The sequence below is a fragment of the Anomaloglossus baeobatrachus genome, chromosome 4, assembly GCF_048569485.1.
Source record: "Anomaloglossus baeobatrachus isolate aAnoBae1 chromosome 4, aAnoBae1.hap1, whole genome shotgun sequence".
Classification (NCBI taxonomy): domain Eukaryota; kingdom Metazoa; phylum Chordata; class Amphibia; order Anura; family Aromobatidae; genus Anomaloglossus; species Anomaloglossus baeobatrachus.
The window spans coordinates 367,740,809-367,760,449 of NC_134356.1; the positions used below are offsets into that span (position 1 = coordinate 367,740,809).

The 19,641-nt window shown below is 45.8% G+C and overlaps 1 protein-coding gene across 2 annotated transcripts in view; it reads right to left on the reverse strand.

Moving 5' to 3' along the window:
- Nucleotides 1–19,641, reverse strand: part of LOC142303619 (pendrin-like) — a 241,044-nt gene that overhangs the window by 70,703 nt on the left and 150,700 nt on the right. For both annotated transcript variants that reach the window (XM_075345147.1, XM_075345146.1), the window contains exons 8-12: nt 16,208–16,290; nt 8,851–8,998; nt 6,283–6,396; nt 1,442–1,519; nt 167–262 (exon numbers count right to left, since the gene is read on the reverse strand). In XM_075345147.1, coding sequence (XP_075201262.1) covers nt 167–262; nt 1,442–1,519; nt 6,283–6,396; nt 8,851–8,998; nt 16,208–16,290 — 519 coding nt within the window. The remainder of the gene's footprint in view (nt 1–166; nt 263–1,441; nt 1,520–6,282; nt 6,397–8,850; nt 8,999–16,207; nt 16,291–19,641) is intronic.

Sequence of the window (19,641 nt, forward strand, 5' to 3'; positions counted from 1 at the left end):
CTCTAGTGAGAATTTCATGAGCGAAGATCCTGGCCTCTAAACTGAGTCACATATAGTCTTATATAAGTTAGCTGAAGATAAGTGTCAGTGAAAATTTAAATAGTAAATCAAAGAAAAAAACAATGAAATGAGATGACAGGAGAGATTTAATGGAATAAGAACTTACTGTATCCCACTTGTTTTGTCGCCATAAATGAGGAATATCAGACACTTGCCAGAACATCCCCTTAAGATTAGATATGACTATGGCAGCCAAGACGGACTATAATAAGAAAGGAATCGTCTTAACAGTATATAAACTACATTACTTAAAGGCAACCTGTCACCGGATGTTTATAATACTCCCCTAACGGTCGGTGCGGAGCAGACTGGTCGGATGGGTGTCTCCGTTCTCTGGGTCAGCGCCTCCTCTTCCGGCCAGCTTTATCCTCCTTCTGAAGCTAGTGTAGATGACATACTACGTCATCTACACTAGCTGACATTGAGGTCCTGCGCAGGCGCACTACAATGTGCAGGACCTCAATATCGGCTTGTGTGTATCATGTATGACGTAGAATGTGTCATCCACACTTGCTTCAGAAGGAGGACAAAGATGGCCGGAAGAGGAGGCGCCAGTACCGTAGAACGGAGACAGCCATCCGACCAGTCTGCACCACACCGCCCCTAAGGTGAGTATTATGAACATCCGGTGACAGATTCCCTTTAAGTATTTTTAATGAAAAAGTGTTATTTTTATAGTTGAATTCTATAGCTCATCACAAGGACAGGGCCAAAAACAAATGCGCAAATAAACGTTAAGAATAAGGAACATATGCACTGCAATGTATAAAACAACTTACTGCTTATATGTTCAGTATTTTTTTTTAACCACTTCAAGTTTCTAAAGATTTGAAGTGGTTAAAAATAAGTATCCTGACTGTTCTTCAGCGGCTTCTGCTTGTGACTGGTGTAAAATGTCTGGCTTGGCGCATGGAGGAACATGGCAATTGTCAGATGCGCCTGTCTTGATGGTCCCAATGACTTCAATAAGGCAAAAGGAGTCCAAAATCTGAATCTCTGGACTCCTTTTGACCTCCTTCTGGAGATGTTCAGTACGTCTTTTAAGTGGCATAATTGACTAGCAACCTGACAAGAAACTCTACATTTTTTTATAGATGTGAAATGGCTATATGTGACAACATGTAATAAATGAGCAATTTGCAGCAAATATATCTACATAATTCTGTATACATCTCTATTGACAATGTCTTCTGCTTTAAAAAACATTGAAAATGTTTTTCCATCTTTTTGTGCCTTTCTCATAACAAGATGGAACATGAGCTGCAGTATGCCGATATGTTCAAAATATACAGTGGTATACAGACTTACTAATATAGACATAGATTAAAAAAGCAAGCAATAAAGATAAACATAAAGTCAACCAGAAATATAAATCAGGTACCTTCTGCAGGGGCTCCAGGTATATGCCAACTGACAGCAAGGAAATCATGACTACTGCAGCACTAATTAAACCTGCAATCTACAAAAAGGCTGATATTACCGCTAGTTATATAACAGTGAAATACATGGATTCACATAACGGAATAGTATGCGGCACGTAGTACAAACATGGCGTAACGAGGCTGGCCATGGTTTCTTTATGTTAATCAATGTGTTGGGGACATGATTTAATTTATAGCACTTACTAATATACTAATATTGGTTCAACCTTATTGTGAAGCGTTACCCACTTATTAGTATATCCCTCCTCAAAGACTGCACAGCATTTCCAATTCTTAAAGGGAACCTGTCAGGTGCAATATGCATCCAGAACCACGAGCAATTCTGTGTGTATATTGCTAATCCCTGCCTAACCGTATTTCTAAATATCTTATATTGTATGCTGATGAGCGAGAGGACTAGTCCCCTGGGCGTTGCTTCCCTTGCTAGTTGCCCCCATTAGCATGTTAGTATACCCCTGTGGGTGTGTTAACATGCTAATGAATGCGCAGCGTCACAGGATGATCTCACTCACCTCTCCACCGCAATCGCTGGATTTTGGCTCCGTGCACATAACTCCGGGGTTTGGGTCATGTGCACTACTTCAGTTTGAAGCCAGGACACATACACCCAGCTTCATAGTGCGCATGACCAAAACTTCGGGGTCATGCGCACTCAGCCGAAATCCAGCGTCGGACGCGATGGCAGTGGAGAGGTGAGTGAGATCATCCTCTGATGCTGCACATTCATCAGCATGTTAGCATGCCTACAGGGACGTACTAACATGATAATGGGGGCGACTGGCCAGGGAATTAACGCCCAGGGGACTAGTCCCCGCGCTCATTAGCATACGGTATAAGATATTTAGAAATGCTTTTTCTAAAGATCTCTTTATCTATGCTAGTGTATGTAGGGACGGTTAGGCAGGGAGCAGCAATATACACTCAGAACTGCTCGTGATACTCTATGCATATTGGACCTGACAGGTTCCCTTTAAAATGGCAGTGACAAGACCAGACTAGAAGAGCATATAAATAAACCTGTCCATCAACTGGAAGACCATGTTATTCAAAACTATCATTGTTTTGTAAGAGGCTGATGGACAGGTCTGGATTCATGTCCTCCACCTACAGCAGCAGCAGTAAATGGATCAGTAGTGCACTTCTGTGCCCACCATTCAATCCACAGTTCATTAAAGTGGTGACCACAAATGAAGACTGACTGCTACTCTATCATAGTTGCCAACTGTCCCAGATTTCCTGAGACACCTTGATGGAGAGTGGTGGAGGTTTATGTTAACCCCAGACAAATAGGGGCAGATTAAAGCATTAAAGATGCTAATGAATAGCAAGCTCTCAAGACTACTCAGGAGGGATGGGGCACTCTTGGGAGAGGCAACGTTGAGTGCAGGGCTTTATATACCCCAGAAACAGTGATCGATATGCTCTATTCACTTAAAAGTTTAGGACCCCAATTACATTTCTGGGATTGGTGGGGGAGTCCCAGCTGGGGTCTAAAACATTAAATAAAAAAACTTAGCTTTTCAGGTATGAGAAAAAAACTGATGTGTGAATTCATTCGGCAGAACGCAATGTGCGCACATTCCTGGAGAATTCATGCATTCTGGATGCTTTCTCTGCCATAGGCAGAGTGGGAAAAGCCTCCAGAACGCACATTTTTCACAGTGCGGTCCCACTCGGCTCTGCAGCATCCCGATAGACTTGCAGCAGAGCCGAGTGGGACCGCACTGTCAAAAAGAGCATGGCTGGCTGCGACACAGTGCCGCGCGATCAGAATGAACTCGGATGAACTTCACCCGACTTCATTGTGATCGCGCGGCTCTGTGCGTGTGCCACCCCTTGATTTGCGGTCACACGTGAAGGACTCACCTGTGATCGCAAATCCCCTGAGTGACTGAAGTGAGCAGCGCGATCAGCTGTGCTTTCACTCAGGTTACCCGCGGCCACAGCTGCAGTCCTCCACCTGAGAGCGGTGGCCGCGAGTAACCTCAGTGACAGCACAGCTGATCGCGCAACTCACTTCAGTTGCTGCATGGAGTTCACAGAAGCAGCGGTGTTCTACTGCTGCTTCTGTCAGCTTCTGATGTAGCAGAGCTGGAAGCGTCGTGGAACCTTGCGTGGATTACGTCGGACCTGGAGGTGTTTTTGAGGGATTAATAAATTGGTGAAAAAGGGTTTTTTTTGCCTTTCATTACAAATAAAGGATTTTTTTGGATGTGTGTTTATTTTCTTTAACTTACAGGTTAATCATGGAAGGTATCTCGGGGAGACGCCTGCCATGATTAACCTAGGACTTAGTGGCAGCTATATGGGTTGCTGCCATTAACTCCTTATTACCCCGTTTGCCACCGCACCAGGGCAATTCGGAATGAGCTGGGTAGAGTCCCGGGACTGACGCAACTAATGGACGCAGCAATTCCGGGCGGCTGCTGGCTGATATTGTTAGGCTGGGGGGCTCCCCATAACGTGGAGCTCCCCATCCTGAGAATACCAGCCTTCAGCCGTGTGGCTTCACCCTGGCTGGTATTCATATTGGGGGGACCGCACGTCGTTTTTTTTTTAATTAGTTATATATTTTTTTAACTGCTCGATATAGACACGTCCACCGGCGGCTGTGATTGGTTGCAGTGAGACAGCTGTCACTCAGCGTGGGGGAGTGTCTGACTGCAACCAATCATAAGTGCCGGTGGGCAGAGCAAGCAGGGAATACGTGATGGATTAATGAGCGGCAGGCATTTTCAAAAGAGGAGAAGCCGCCACAGTGTGAACGCCGTATAGCGCCGTGCCAATGATCGTGGATCGGTAGAATGAGGGAGGGGGTGAGAGGGATAGACCAACATGGACAGAGAGACAGAGAGAGAGACCGACTGACCGACAAAGAGAGAGAGACCGAAAGACCTGCGTTTATTATATCAAAAACACATGCAGATCGCTAGTAAAAAGCAAGTGAAACGCATTCTTTCTTGAAAAATATGCGTTTAGGCATTTCTCATTGACTTCAATGTTATTAAAACGCTGCCAAAATGGCAAAAACAATTGACATGTTGCTTCTTCAAACGCAGGGATTTTGACAAATTTTCCACAACTAAAATGCAGCGTTTGTAAATGCATCGTGCGCACAAGAAAGCCCTATTTTCCATGCAAACGCATGCAATTTTGCATTAAAACGCTGCAGCTCAAAACGCTGCTAAAGCGCATGAAAAAAAGCAAAGTGCGCACATGCCATTTTCCATGACCTGTAGCATTCTCATTTTTCGGGATCTATGGCTCATTGATGGCTTATTTTTTGCATCTTGGGCTGACATTTTTAATGGTACCATTTTTGCTCCGATGCTACATTTTGATCACGTGTTATTGTCTTTTGCGCAAAATCTGCGGCAACCAAAAAACGTAATTTTGGTGTTTCGAATTTTTTTTGCAGCTATACCGTTGACTGATCAGATTAATTGGTTTTATATTTTGATTGGGCATTTCTGAACGCGGCGATACCAAATGTGTATATTTTTTATTTTTTTAACCCTTTAATTTGCAGTGGGGCGAATAGGCGGTGAGTTGAACTTTTAGATTTTTTTTTGTTTGTTTTTTTTTTAAACCTTTTATTTTACTAGTCCCCATAGCGGACTATAAGGATCAGCAGTCTGATCGCTCATTCATTTCTCCCGATCAGAGCAGCACCGCTCAGTCCGGGAGAATTGATCATCTCTTGTAACAGGCAGTACTCGGCTGCCTCTTATAGGACCTGAGTCATGTGAGCTACAGGACTCATCCCCTGACTCTGTGCTACCATGAAAACCATAGGATCCACGTGATTATGTCACGTGATTTCTGATGGAGGCCTGTGAGTATGCGATTACCGCGATCACCGTTAAAATAGCACTGTCACATCTTGACAGCGTCATTGGTTAACAGGTACGGGTGGATAGTGAGTCCCCTCGTAACTGCGAGACACACATGTCAGCTGTACAAATCAGCTGACATGTGCATGGATCCCCCCGGATTCCTCCAGCAGCAGGTGGGGATTAACACTATGACCGCAGGGACGTAAAATTACTGCCTGCGGTTGTATTGTAGACCACATTTACCATTTTTTATAAGTTGAGGTTTACATGTTTTTAGGGTCTGCCACTGATTGTTTTCTATTAGAATTCACAAATTCAATTTTTGAATACGGTTGCAGAATTGAAACTTTTCCAATGACTATGCCAACAGTACAACATAGACATGGTGTGAATAAAGCCTTACAACTTGAATCTTTTTGCTATGTATTCAATCAGGCAAAAATCACTATATCCCTGTTTCATCATTGCTGTTTCTCCAGTTTCTGGAGTCTTTTTATGTAGCTTTAGTATTTGTGCCCTATTCTCTATACATTTTGCGCCATTTTTAAGCTATCTTTCTTTTCCTTGACAACTTTGCTAATGCAGTTGTTTTAGACAGATTCCAAATGGTTTATGAAATATTACATTTTTTTTTTTTCATATCTCAGTCCAGCCTTCCTTACCCTTCCCACCTTGGAGGAATGTTCCTGAAGGAGTTTTCTAGACTTTTAAAACTATTTGAAACTTATAGTGCTAGAATGTCGCAAAAACTGTTCAATGACAAAAATAAAGCAAATTTTTTTTCTGCACCAAATTAATGAACTGTGTGCACCATTTTGTAAAATTTGGCACAAAAAAAAGAACAACGAACACCGCAAGATAAAAAAAAAAAAAATCAGAGTGCCTTTAATAAATTAAATAATAATAAAAATAATAAATCGGGACCTATGTGTTTGCATTCTCACCTGGGTTTTCCCCCCAGTACTTTCTTGCACCGCAGTACGTGAAAGGGCGGTGGAAGCACAAAAGCAAGAGAAACAACCACTGAATATATTACTGACTCCGAATGCAATGAATTCCTGTAAATACAAAGCAATGTAAAATATTTATACACTCTACTTTTTGGTATTTTATGCTCTCTACTCCTCACTTTCATTATAAATATATTTTTATGTATATGTTAAAGGTAATCTGTCGCTTAAAAAAACACTATCTATATATATAATTGCCTTATTCTGTCTGTCTGTCTGTCTTGCTCCAAAATTCTGTCGTTACCGTGACAAGCGTCTCATTGGCCGCTCACCTCGGCTCCACCCCCCCCACGGATTGGCCGCTCGCCCAGGCTCCGCCCCCCACACGGATTGGCCTCTCGCCCCGGCCCCCTGCACGCATTGGCAACTCGGCCAGCCCCGCCCCCCTCACGCATTGCACGCTCGCCCTGGCCCCGCCCCCCGCACGCATTCCCCGAACCGACACGGAGCCCCGACTCCCAGGTGAGTGCTCTACCCCCGGGAGCCCACACCAGCATACACCGGCAACCCAGCCGACACATACCCTCGCATTGCTGGGGCTGCCGGCGTACGCTGGTGTGGGCTCCCGTGCGTGCGGGGGGCGGGGTACGCTGGTAACCATGGTACACATCGGGTAATATTGTGTAGCATGGTTACCAGCGTATGCCGGCTCCCTGCCCATTCAGATCGTTGGTCTCCCGCTGTCACACGCTGATGCGTGCTGCACAGCAGGAGACCAACAAGTGACCCAGCACTGTCGCTTTGAATACTTACCTGATGTGTACCATGCTTACTAGCATACCCCGACTCCCGGCACACGAATGCTGATAACAATGATACACATCAGGTAACTATGGAAACAGCTTTGCATAGTTGCCCCGCTCGGCCACGCCCCCCCGCTCGGCCACGTCCCCGCTTGGCCTCTGCCCCCTCGGCCACGCCCCCACAGTCTGCCCCCTCGGCCACGCCCCCCACACTCTGCCGCGCTCGGCCACGCCCCCCACACTCTGCCGCGCTTGGCCATGCCCCCATGCTCGGCCACGCCTCCCCGCTTGGCCACGCCTCCCCGCTCGGCCACGCCCCCACACTCGGCCCTGCCTGCCCTCGGCCACGCCCCCCACACACTCTGCCCCACTCGGCCACGCCCCCCCACACTCTGCCCCCCTCGGCCACGCCCCCACATGCTCGGCCACGCCTCCCCACTCGGCCACGTCTGCCCCGCTCGGCCACGCCCCCCACACATATTGGGCACCTATACACCTCCCCCCAGGACTACTCCACCTATCAGACACCTCTCCTCCAGGACTATTCCTCCTATTATACTCCCCTTCCCCAGGACTACTTCTCCTATTATCCTCCTCTCTCCCCAGGACTACTCCTCCTATTATCCTCCTCTCCCCCCAGGACTACTTCTCCTATTATCCTCCTTTCACTCCAGGACTACTCCTCCTATTATCCTCCTCTCCCCCCAGGACTACTTCTCCTATTATCCTCCTTTCACTCCAGGACTACTCCTCCTATTATACTCCTCTACCCCCAGGAATACTCCTCCTATTATCCTCCTCTCCCCCCAGGACTATTCCTCCTATTATCCTCCTCTCCCCCAGGACTATTCCTACTATTATACTCCTCTCCCTCCAGGACTACTCATCCAACACACACACACACTGCACAAAACATACCTCCCCCAACACACACACACACCCACACAAACCGTGCAACACATACAGCACCACACACACACACAATGCTGCAGACACACACCGCTCCACAAACAACGCAACACACACAACGCAACACACAAACAACACCGCTCTCACACACCCACACCCAGACAACACCAAGAACATTTACAGCCCCTATACAAATACTTGGCAACTACACACAACATCTATATATATATATATATAACAAAAATCATACATTAACTACACAATAAATTCTAGAATACCCGATGTGTTAGAATCGGGCCACCTTCTAGTTAACCTATAAACACTATTCACTATTAAACTCGCAGGTTAATAGCATTCTTACATCATGTGACAACTACACTGGGGGCACTGCTGCCAGGAAGAAATGATCTTTTTTTCCTCCTGGCAGCTCAGCTTTCAGTCACAGGGGCGCGGCCAGCATAGTTTCACTCACCGTTCAGTGTATAGTGACTGAAAGCTGGCTCAGCATTGCATCAGTACAGAACTGGCTGTCAGTAAGTGACATGGTTACAGTTGCCAGTCAATATGTACTGAGTGGTGACTGAAAGCATGCCAGCCATGCCCTATGACTGAAAGCCGAGCTGCTGGAACGAAAAAATATAATTTCTTCCCAGCCACGGGGCTGTCAGTGTGGCGGCTGCATGGCTTCAAGATGCTATTAACCCCAAATCTGCAGGTTAATAGTCATTTATTTTTATGACAAGTTCTCTGCTACTATTGTATTGTATTGCTGATTGTAGTCATTGTATAGTAATTGTTCTCATCATTGTCTTAGTAAATAGCTACAGACAAATACATTATTATACTTTACCTGATTTCCATCAATCTCATAGTTATACTTTGTAGCATAAACTTTTCCCAAAGAAACAGCAAGGGCGTATCCTAAAATTCCAATGGAGAAAGCTGGCACAAACAATTGTGAAAAGAGACTGACTTCTGGTGCCACGGGTGGTAGGAAGCTTCAGTTTCAAAACACAGAAAATATTTTTTTTTCAGAAATTATTGAAATTTCATACAAAATACAAAACTAATGAAATATTTCTAGACCCTTGGTCCTGTGAAATAAGGACAAGGTGGTCCTTCTATAATGCACTGAATGATAAAGGAATTGGTCCTTCTTTAAGACTGCAATTACCTATGCTCTATGACATGAGGCTTCATACATTAATACATTGAAAAATGTAAGTTGAAATACTGTGCCACCAGAGTAACAAGGCGCGCTGCAACATGTTTCACCCTTATGGGCTTCATCAGGGTAAAGGCAAATTTATTGGGGAACCTTTTTCTCTACCTTAATAGCACTTTAATTCTCTGGTTATTAGACATTACAAAGTAGGATACTATCCATGATTGTTAGATAATGCAGGCATTCCTTTAGAACTAGGTTAGTTATACGATTTGATTGGAGCTGTACATTTATCTAGTTACAAACAGGGAGATGTATCCATTTGTATATACAATTGAATGACCCAACTAGTGTAGCAATGTGACCGCTTGGCTTTGCACAACTAACTCATATTTTTGTTTTAACAATTAAAACTTATGCCTAATTTTTGATTGGGTAAAATGGGATTTCTGGCCTTTGGTTAATGGATTAAAAACATGTAAAGTCTGCACCGATCAGGCAACATGTGAAGCTGGGTTCACACTAGTGTATAAAGAAATCATAAGGGACTGGGACAATTTCTTTCTCACTTGTTTTCCATATGCAATCCATATTTTTACATCAGCAGTTATTAATAACTAGAAGGTGGCCCGATTCTACGCATCGGGTATTCTAGAATTTACGTATTGTGTAGTTCATGTATGATTTTTGTTATATATATATATATATATATATATATATATATAGAGATGTTGTTGTGTGTAGTTACCAAGTGTTTGTGTAGGCGCTGTACATGTTCTGGGTGTTGTCTGGGTGTGACGGGGGGTGAGAGCGGTGTTGTATGTGTGTTGCGTGTGTTGCGTTGTTTGTGGAGCGCTGTGTGTCTGTAGCGTTGTGTGTGTGTTGCGCGGTTTGTGTGTGTGTGGTGTGTTTTGGGGGGAGGTATGTTTTGTGCAATGTGTGTGTTGTGCGGTATGTGCGTATATTTGTGTGTGCCGCGGTGTTTGTGTGTTGGGTGTTGTGTGTGTCCAGCGTTGTCTGTGTGTGTGGGTGTCTGTGTAGGGTAGTTGTTTGTGGTTCCCAGTGTGTGTGTGTGTGTGTGTGTGGTGTGTTGTGCAGTGCGCGCGCGCGCGTGTGTGTGTGTGTGTGCATCAGCCTCTCTTCTCTCAGTCTACCTCTCCCAGCCTCCCTCCTCCCAGCCTCCCTCAGCATCAGCCTCCCTCCTCCCAGCCTCTCCAAGCATCAGCCTCCACCAGAATCAGCCTCTCTCCTTCCAGCCTCCCCCAGCATCAGCCTCCACCAGCATCAGCCTCTCTCCTTCCAGCCTCCCCCAGCATCAGCCTCCGCCAGCATCAGCCTCTCTCCTTCCAGCCTCCTCCAGCATCAGCCTCCCTCTCCCAGCCTTCCCCAGGATCAGCCTCTCTCCTCCCAGCCTTCCCCAGCATCAGCTTTCCCCTCCCAGCCTCCCTCAGCATCAGCCTTCCCCAGCATCAGCCTCTCTCCTCCCAGCCTCAGCCTCTCTCCTTCCAGCCTCCCCCAGCATCAGCCTCTCTCCTTCCAGCCTCCCTCAGCATCAGCCTCCTCTTCCCAGCCTTCCCCAGGATCAGCCTCTCTCCTCCCAGCCTCCTTCCTCCCAGCCTCCCCCTCCCAGCCTCCCTCAGCATCAGCCTTCCGCTCCCAGTCTCCCCCAGCATCAGCCACTCCAAGCATCAGCCTCCACCAGCATCAGCCTCTCTCCTTCCAGCCTCCCCCAGCATCAGCCTCTCTCCTTCCAGCCTCCCTCAGCATCAGCCTCCCGTTCCCAGCCTTCCCCAGGATCAGCCTCTCTCCTCCCAGCCTCCTTCCTCCCAGCCTCCCTCAGCATCAGCCTTCCCCTCCCAGTCTCCCCCAGCATCAGCCTCCCCAAGCATCAGCCTCCACCAGCATTAACCTCTCTCCTTCCAGCCTCCTCCAGCATCAGCCTCCCCAAGCATCAGCCTCCACCAGCATCAGCCTCCCTCGTCCCAGCCTCCCCCAGCATCAGCCTCCCCCTCCATCAGCCTCTCTCCTCCCAGCCTTCCCCATGATCAGCCTCTCTGCTCCCAGCCTCCTCCAGCACGCCGTGCTCCTCTGCCGACACTCATACACCCGATCGCATCCACTCACACACACCCGATCGCATCCACTCACACACACCCGATCGCATCCACTCACACACACCCGATCGCATCCACTCGCACACACCCGATCGCATCCACTCGCACACACCCGATCGCATCCACTCACACACACCCGATCGCATCCACTCACACACACCTGATCGCATACACTCACACACACAGACACTGACGATATCGCACATACGCGCTGATACTCACAACATCCGGAGATATCACATGCCTCTGGCCATGTGATCCTCCGTCAGGTCCTGGAAGATCACAACAGCACAGTATCGAGGCCGAGAAGCAAGCGATATCCCAAGATGTTGTGAGTATGTGGATGCGATGTGAGGTGTGTGTGAGGTGTGTGTGAGGTGTGTGTGTGTGAGAGTGAGTGTGATCTGATGTGTGTGTATGTTTGTGTGTGTGCTGTTATGTGTGTGCGTGTGGATCTTCCGCCGGAGCAGGACCTTGATGCGCTTGTAACCATGCGAGCATGGTTACCAACGTATCCACACCACTCCCGTGCGAGCGGGGGCCGGGGGGGGGGGGGAGTACAGTACTCACCTCCGTGACAGCCGTGTCAGTTCGGGGAATGCGCGGGGGGGGGAGGGGGGGGGGGGAGTACAGTACTCACCTCCATGACAGCCGTGTCAGTTCGGGGAATGCGCGGGGGGAGGGAGGGGGCGGGGCCAGAGCTAGCGTGCATTGCGTGAGGGGGGCGGGGCGTGGCGTGGCCGAATTGCCAATGCCTGCAGGGTGCCGGGGCGAGAGGCCAATCTGTGGGGGGGGCGGAGCCTGGGCGAGCGGCTGGCCAATCCGTGTGGGGGCGCAGCCTGGGCGAGCGGCCAATCGGTGTGGGGGGGCGGGGCCATGGCGAGCCCAGCGGCCAATCAGCTTTGTGTCACCGTAAGGACACAATTTTGGAGCATGACAGACAGACAGACAGACAGACAGACAGAATAAGGCAATTATATATATAGATTTGCAAGACCAAGTTCAGTTTCCTCTGTTAAGAACTGCAATTAGGGATGATCGAATACTTCGATTATCCGGCTTTGCGAATATTTTCTGAATACCTCGCCGCTATTCGACTATTCGATGCGCAATGTAAGTCTATGGAAAGCCCGAATAGTTCCAAATAATTGTTATTAGGATTTCCCATAGACTTACATTACGCATCGAATATTCGCGAAGAGTTGAATAGTGGCGAGGTATTCGGAAATTATTCGCGAAGCTGGATAATCAAAGTATTTGATCATCCCTAACTGCAATGCAATTGTAAGGGGACAGAGCCTAATAGGTTAGCAGAAGTCCACGTGACAGGGAGTGGTCCATGAGAAAATGAGCGGGGATTGGTTGTCTGGGTCAGGGCAAAAGGTGAGGGGGAAGGGCATGGAAAAGGGGGATCTATAAGGAAAAGTGAGGGAAAAGGGGCTATTTTGGGGAATACATGACCAGGATTCCCACCTGCACACCCCTGTTTTTTGGTGAAGGGTTATGGTTTAAAAAAAAAAAGCAACACAAAAACGAAACATTTTATTTTCATTGTTTTCACTTATTTTGCACGATTTTGGTGCATTCTTTTAAAACCCATGTCACAGTGGTCGTGGGGGTGGGGTCCTTGGAGTTTGTGAAATTAGTGGTGAGAGGATTTAGATGGATGATTCCCTTCCAGATGGAATGAGTAATCGATTATTTGGCACTTAGTGGGGCTCTGGATGGGGGTGTGCCCTGGGAGTCGGTGTTGTACATTTTGACCACTAATTGTGGTATGGTGCCCTTGAGATGGGGGTTTTACGGCTGAGGGTAAAATAGATCTATCTAAGAAGTATTTTGGTTATGTGTACCAGATCTGGTAGCTTCAAAGACCTCCCAGCAATCTTTGGTTATTTATATTGTTCTTGTTAGTTTATGTTAATAAAATGGCTGCTGTGGCCAATTTATCCAAAAAGAAACTCTAGTGTGGTTATTTATATAATATAAGTGGTGATCGAGGCTATTAGTGAGGTAATGTGGAAGGTGGTGATGGAGCAAATTGGGCCATACATGTCAAGTAACTGATGCTGTATGACTGATATGTATGGGATCAGTTTTTTTCTGCACACTGATAGATTTGAATAGGCGAGTATAACCCAACGTGAGGAAACACTGCACATGCTGAGATTTTTTTCACAAGCAGATTTAGTCCATGAAAAAGGTTGCTCATATGCACTGCATTGCTGTACATCATTTGTCCAAGTGCTGTCTGTTTTTATATGGACAACACTCCTACCGAAAATAATCTTGTGGGAGCCTACTCTGAGTAAACCAAACCCTGCAGATGCATTGCATACATTTTTTTTTCCAGAAATTCTGCTATATCTCAATATAGTGTAAGTTCACATAATGAACATTTTCTGCACTTTTCTGATGCATACTTTTGTGAGCAAAATTCGCAGTGTATTACATTTCCAGAAAAATAAATGGGATTTATAAAAATCTTAAGCACACTCTGCTTTCTTTTTTACACTGCGGAAACTGGTCTGCGGTGCATTTTTAAAATCAGGCTGCAGATCGGAATCGGACCAGCTGAGCAGGGCATGTCACTGGTGGGTTCAGGGCTGCCTCTCTGCGAGTGACAGCAGTCTGGACACGCATGCCCAGATTACACATCACTTTCCTCTCAGCCCCCACCAGTGACATGCCATGCTCAGTTGGTCCAAATCCGGTCTGCATCCAGAAGGATCAAAGCTGCAACAACAATAAAGTATTTACGAGCCTCTTAGAGATAAGAAGAAAGAAAAACGTCCAGCACAGTCCTCAGTTTGTAGAATATTCTACAAACTGAGGACTGCGCTGGACGTTTTTTTTTTTCTTTCTTCATTTCTGAATATTTGGCAGCCAAGCCTTCCGTGCACTGGGTCCGACCGGAGCGGTGAACAGCAGGATCGGTGAGCTGAATTTTTCTTTTTCTTAGAGATAAGCTTACAGGAGCAGAGTGGATAGCAGAAGTATATTAGGAAAGTGTTAGGATTGGATGAGTTAGGATAAAAGAAAGGATGTCACAGTAGTTGGAAAACTTCTTTAATTCTTTACTATTTTCATAGTTACCACTTAAAAGAATTTAATTTAAAACTTTCTGCCATCAAACATTCATGTTACACAGTAACTGACTTGGTATTTAAAAAATAGATATAAATTTACAATATGTTTTTTCAGGCTATGTTCACATCTGAGTCACAGCCCCTTTTGCAGAATATGTCAAAACAGCAGATACAGTGCCTTGCGAAAGTATTCGGCCCCCCTTGAATTTTTCAACCTTTTCCCACATTTCAGGCTTCAAACATAAAGATAAAAAAAATAAATTTTATGGTGAAGAATCAACAAGTGGGACACAATTGTAAAGGTGAACGATATTTTATTGCTTAATTTAAATTTTTGTAAAAAATAAAAAACTGAAAATTGGGGCGTGCAATATTATTCGGCCTTTTTACTGCAGCTAACTCCCTCCAGAAGTTCATTGAGGATCTCTGAATGATCCAATGTTGTCCTAAATGACTGATGATGATAAATATAAGCCACCTGTGTGTAATCAAGGCTCTGTATAAATGCACCTGCTCTGTGATAGTCTCAGTATCCTGTTTAAAACACATAGAGCATCATGAAGACCAAGGAACACGACAGGCAGGTCCATGATACTGTTGTGGAAAAGTTTAAAGCCAGATTTGGTTGCAAAAAGATTTCCAAAACTTTAAACATCCCATGAAGCACTCTGCAAGCGATCATATTGAAATGGAAGGAGTATCATACCACTGCAAATATAATAAGACCCGGCCGTCCATCCAAACTTTTATCTTAAACAAAAAGACTGATCAGAGATGCAGCCAAGAGGCCCATGATCACTCTGGATGAACTGCAGAGATCTACAACTGAAGTGGGAGAGTCTGTCCATAGGACAACAATCAGTCGTACACTGCACAAATCTGGCCTTTATGGAAGAGTGGCAAGGAGAAAGCCATTTCTCAAAGATGTCCATAAAAAGTGTCATTTAAAGTTTGCCACAAGCCACCTGGGAGCCACAGCAAACATGTAGAAAAAGGTGCTCTGGTCAGATGAAACCAATATCGAACTATTTGGGCACAATGCCAAATGATATGTTTGGCGTAAAACCAACACCGCTCATCACCCTGAACACACCATACCCACTGTCAAACATGGTGGTGGCAGCATCATGGTTTAGGCCTGCTTTGCTTCAGCAGGGAAAGGGAAGATGGTTAAAATTGATGGGAAGATGGATGGAGCCAAATACAGGACCATTCTTGAAGAAAACCTGTTGGAGTCTGCAAAAGACCTGAGACTGGGACGGGAAGTCAAAGTCCAGACCTGAATCCAATTGGGAATCTGTGGAAGAGCTGAAAACTGCTGTTCACAAACGCTCTCCATCCAACCTCAGCTCCAGCTGTTTGCAAAGGAAGAATGGGCAAGAATTTCAGTCTCTCGATGTGCAAAACTGATACACATACCCCAAGCGACTTGCAGCTGTAATCGCAGCAAAAGGTGGCGCTACAAAGTATTAACTTAAAGGGTGCGAATAATGTTGCACACCCCACTTTTCAGTTTTTTATTTGTTACAAAAATTTAAAATAGGCAATAAATATCGTTCACCTTCACAGTTGTGTCCCACTTGTTGTTGATTGTTCACCTTAACATTAAAATTTTTGTCTTTATGTTTTAAGCCAGAAATGTGGGAAAAGATTGAAAAATTCAAGGGGGGGGGCGAATACTTTCGCAAGGCACTGTACCTTTGCAAAACCCAACGGGCCCATTGTTAATCAGTAGGGTCTGTTGAGTGCGGGTGATGCCCATCTTGTGCTTCTGAATCAAGCACTGTTTTGTTGTTTCCTATAAGGATGCGGAGAGCATAAAAACTGTCTGTTACTTACCCACTTGGAACATTCTTCACAATGGCAGCATTATATGTCTCCTCCAAGTTAACTCCATATGAAATCCCTGTAGCAACCACTGCCTAAGGATTCAAACAAAGGGAATGAAAATTCTTAAAGACATATGGATGACATTGTGACCATCCCTTGCAATTCTACACACCTCGAAGAAAAGGTTTATTTCTGTAAAGACTAAAGCTATAGGTGATGAGTTCTGATATTGCCCCTTACATATTGTCTGTTACCTGGAAGAAAATCTACATCAAACTTTCTAGAGATTTGAAATCATTGCTAAACAAGTATTTACCAAATACCATAACTAGTAAATTCTTAATTCTAATTTCTTAAATTTTCTTTATTTTTTTTCTTAATGGTATTAACAGCTCACCAATATCAGAATGTTCAAAATACATCAAATCTGGTAATGAGTGGCCAGCCCCAGGAGTAATGCACTGTCTTGATCTGCACTCGCTGATTACAGCAATGACATTAGACCCTGTTCACACTGCAGAGTCCAAGCGGCAACCTGGCTTCTCTTAGATGCTCAGCTCTGCCGGGCATCGGCTGAGTTGTTTCCACTGCTCCCAGCCATGTAGTAGTTAAGACATTTTGGAGCAGTGTGTGACTATTCTTAGAGTCTGGTTTCTGATTACCATCCACAGCTGGTCCCTCCCTATTTAAGGCTGGGGAATTTGTAAGGAGATTGCCAAAGATAGCATCTGCTTTTGCAAAAATCCGGTGTACTTAGCGATCCTCTTTTGGTGACCTGCAATCTGTTGCTTATGTGGAGTGGAAGTGTCCCTTGGTGTGTCTTACTTTCTCTCTTTTATTTCATTTCTTCCTGAGCCTTTATTTGTCTTCCTTTTGTGTTTGTTTGTAGGGTGAGTAAAGGTCCAGTCACACTAAGCAACTTACCAGCGATCCCAACAACGATAGGGATCGCTGGTAAGTTGCTAGGAGGTTGCTGGTGAGATGTCACACTGCGACGCTCCAGCGATCCCACCAGCAACCTGACCTGGCAGGGATCACTGGAGCGTGGCTACACGAGTTGCTGGTGAGCTCACCAGCAACCAGTGACCAGCCCCCAGCGCCGCGTGGAAGATGCTGCGCTTGGTAACTAAGGTAAATATCGGGTAACCAACCCGATATTTACCTTGGTTACCAGCGCACGCAGCTACACGTGCAGAGAGCAGGGAGCAGCGCACACTGAGCGCTGGCTCCCTGCTCTCCTAGTTACAGCACACATCGGGTTAATTACCCGATGTGTGCTGCAGCTAAATGTGCACAGAGCAGGGAGCAGCGCACAATGCTTAGCGCTGGCTCCCTGCTCTCCTAGCTACAGCACACATCGGGTTAATTAACCCGATGTGTCCTGCAGCTACACATGCAGAGAGCAGGGAGCAGCGCACACTGCTTAGCGCTGGCTCCTTGCTCTCCTAGTTACAGCACACATCGGGTTAATTACCCGATGTGTGCTGCAGCTAAATGTGCACAGAGCAGGAGCCGGCACTGACAGTGAGAGCGGCGGAGGCTGGTAACAAAGGTAAATATCGGGTAACCAAGGACAGGGCTTCTTGGTTACCCGATGTTTACATTGGTTACCAGCCTCCGCAGAAGCCGGCTCCTGCTGCCTGCACATTTAGTTGTTGCTGTCTCGCTGTCACACACAGCGATCTGTGCTTCACAGCGGAACAGCAACAACTAAAAAATGGCCCAGGACATTCAGCAACAACCAACGACCTCACAGCAGGGGCCAGGTTGTTGCTGGATGTCACACACAGCAACATCGCTAGCAACGTCACAAAAGTTGTTCGTTAGCAGCGATGTTGCTAGCGATGTTGCTTAGTGTGACGGGGCCTTTAGTTTCAGTTCTTCACTCTGTCCATGTCTTTTGGGGAGGGGAGTTATTACGGTGTGCCCTGCACATCCTGGGATGGAAGGGGGTGTTGGGGAGGGGGAGTTAGGTCAAAGCCAGGGTGCGAAAAGGGAACACACTGGGGCCCAGACCTCACTACCCTTAAGTGTACCTCTGGGTTGAGGGACAGCGCAGGGATCCCAGTCTCAGGACGAGTTAAGGTCTTCCTTGCTAGCTTAACCCACCTGTGACATTAGGGCTTCCAACTATTCTAAACTTACTTTCACACGACCATATTTTGGTCCGAATGCCATTTGTGGAGAAAAACCTCACAGTTGGACCAATGCAATTTAATAGGACTTTTTTTTACATGTACTGAATGTCCACATGGAAGAAAAAATGCAGCATGCACTAAGCTCTTCCATATTTTAGATGCGACTTGCCTATTCAAGTCCCTGGATTCGCAAAAGATTGGATCCCATACAGATCATCTGTATTGCATCCGATACTACAGATAAATTTATGTATATAGATAATCATTAACATAAACTATATTTGACCTAAATTTTATTCACTTCTGATTTATAAAATATTAATGTTATGCGGATACAATACAGATGAAAAACCATAATATTTTCATGGAGAAATAAGTTTTTATTTTTTATTTTTACATACGTGTGAACTTGACCTAAGGCTCCCTTACATTTAGCGCTATTAGGAAATCAACCTTTGAGATTTTTGCTGCTGCAGCCAGATGTTTACTTTCCCAATACAGATGTCAGCTGTCACATTGCTAGAAGTATAGAAGGATTCCACTAGAGGGCAGTCTTTTTCTCCAGATGTCCTGTTGCTTTACTGGATGGTAATTCTTTTGAAGCGTAAAGCACCACTCCAGCGTTTGTTTGTTTTTTATTTTTTCCACTGCTGGTATGGTGTTTTAAACACAAGTCTCCTGCTCCAGTCTTATACTTACCCTTTAGTGTTTTCACCTTTTTTTGTCATTGTTTTATCTCCGGTCTTGAGAGTAACCAGAAGTCAGACGTTCCAACAAAAGCTCTCTATATAAGTCTATGAGAGCAAGAACAAGGCCAGAATGAGGCTCTCATAGACTTGTATTGAGTTGTGACCTCGGATGCGCTCCACAAAGTGCCTGAGACAGATGGGAGTAACGCTGAAAACAGATGAAGACACCAGAGGGTGAGTATAAGGCAGAGGGCTGTGGACTTAGCTTTAAAGCAAGCACCACTCCAGAAGGAAAATAAAAAAAAACACGCTGGAGTGTTGCTCTAAATGAAACATTACAGCTGATACATGTTGCCCTATCCACAAGCAGAATGTATCAGATACGACCTGTTTGATTTCATCCATGTTTGTTTGACCCTGAATAACTGCAGTGTTTCAGAGAAAATCATACTTTGAAAGCCGCAGTGAGGTTAGTCCAATGGGCAGCTCCTTGGCAGCTTCTTCCCACTTGTATCCATTAAGTGACAGCGCTCTCCCTCCGTTAGAGACCTGTCATCTAGCAGCAGGCAGGGATAAGCCGCCTAGGAACGCCCTGTTTGATTAGGCTCCCGGTGGC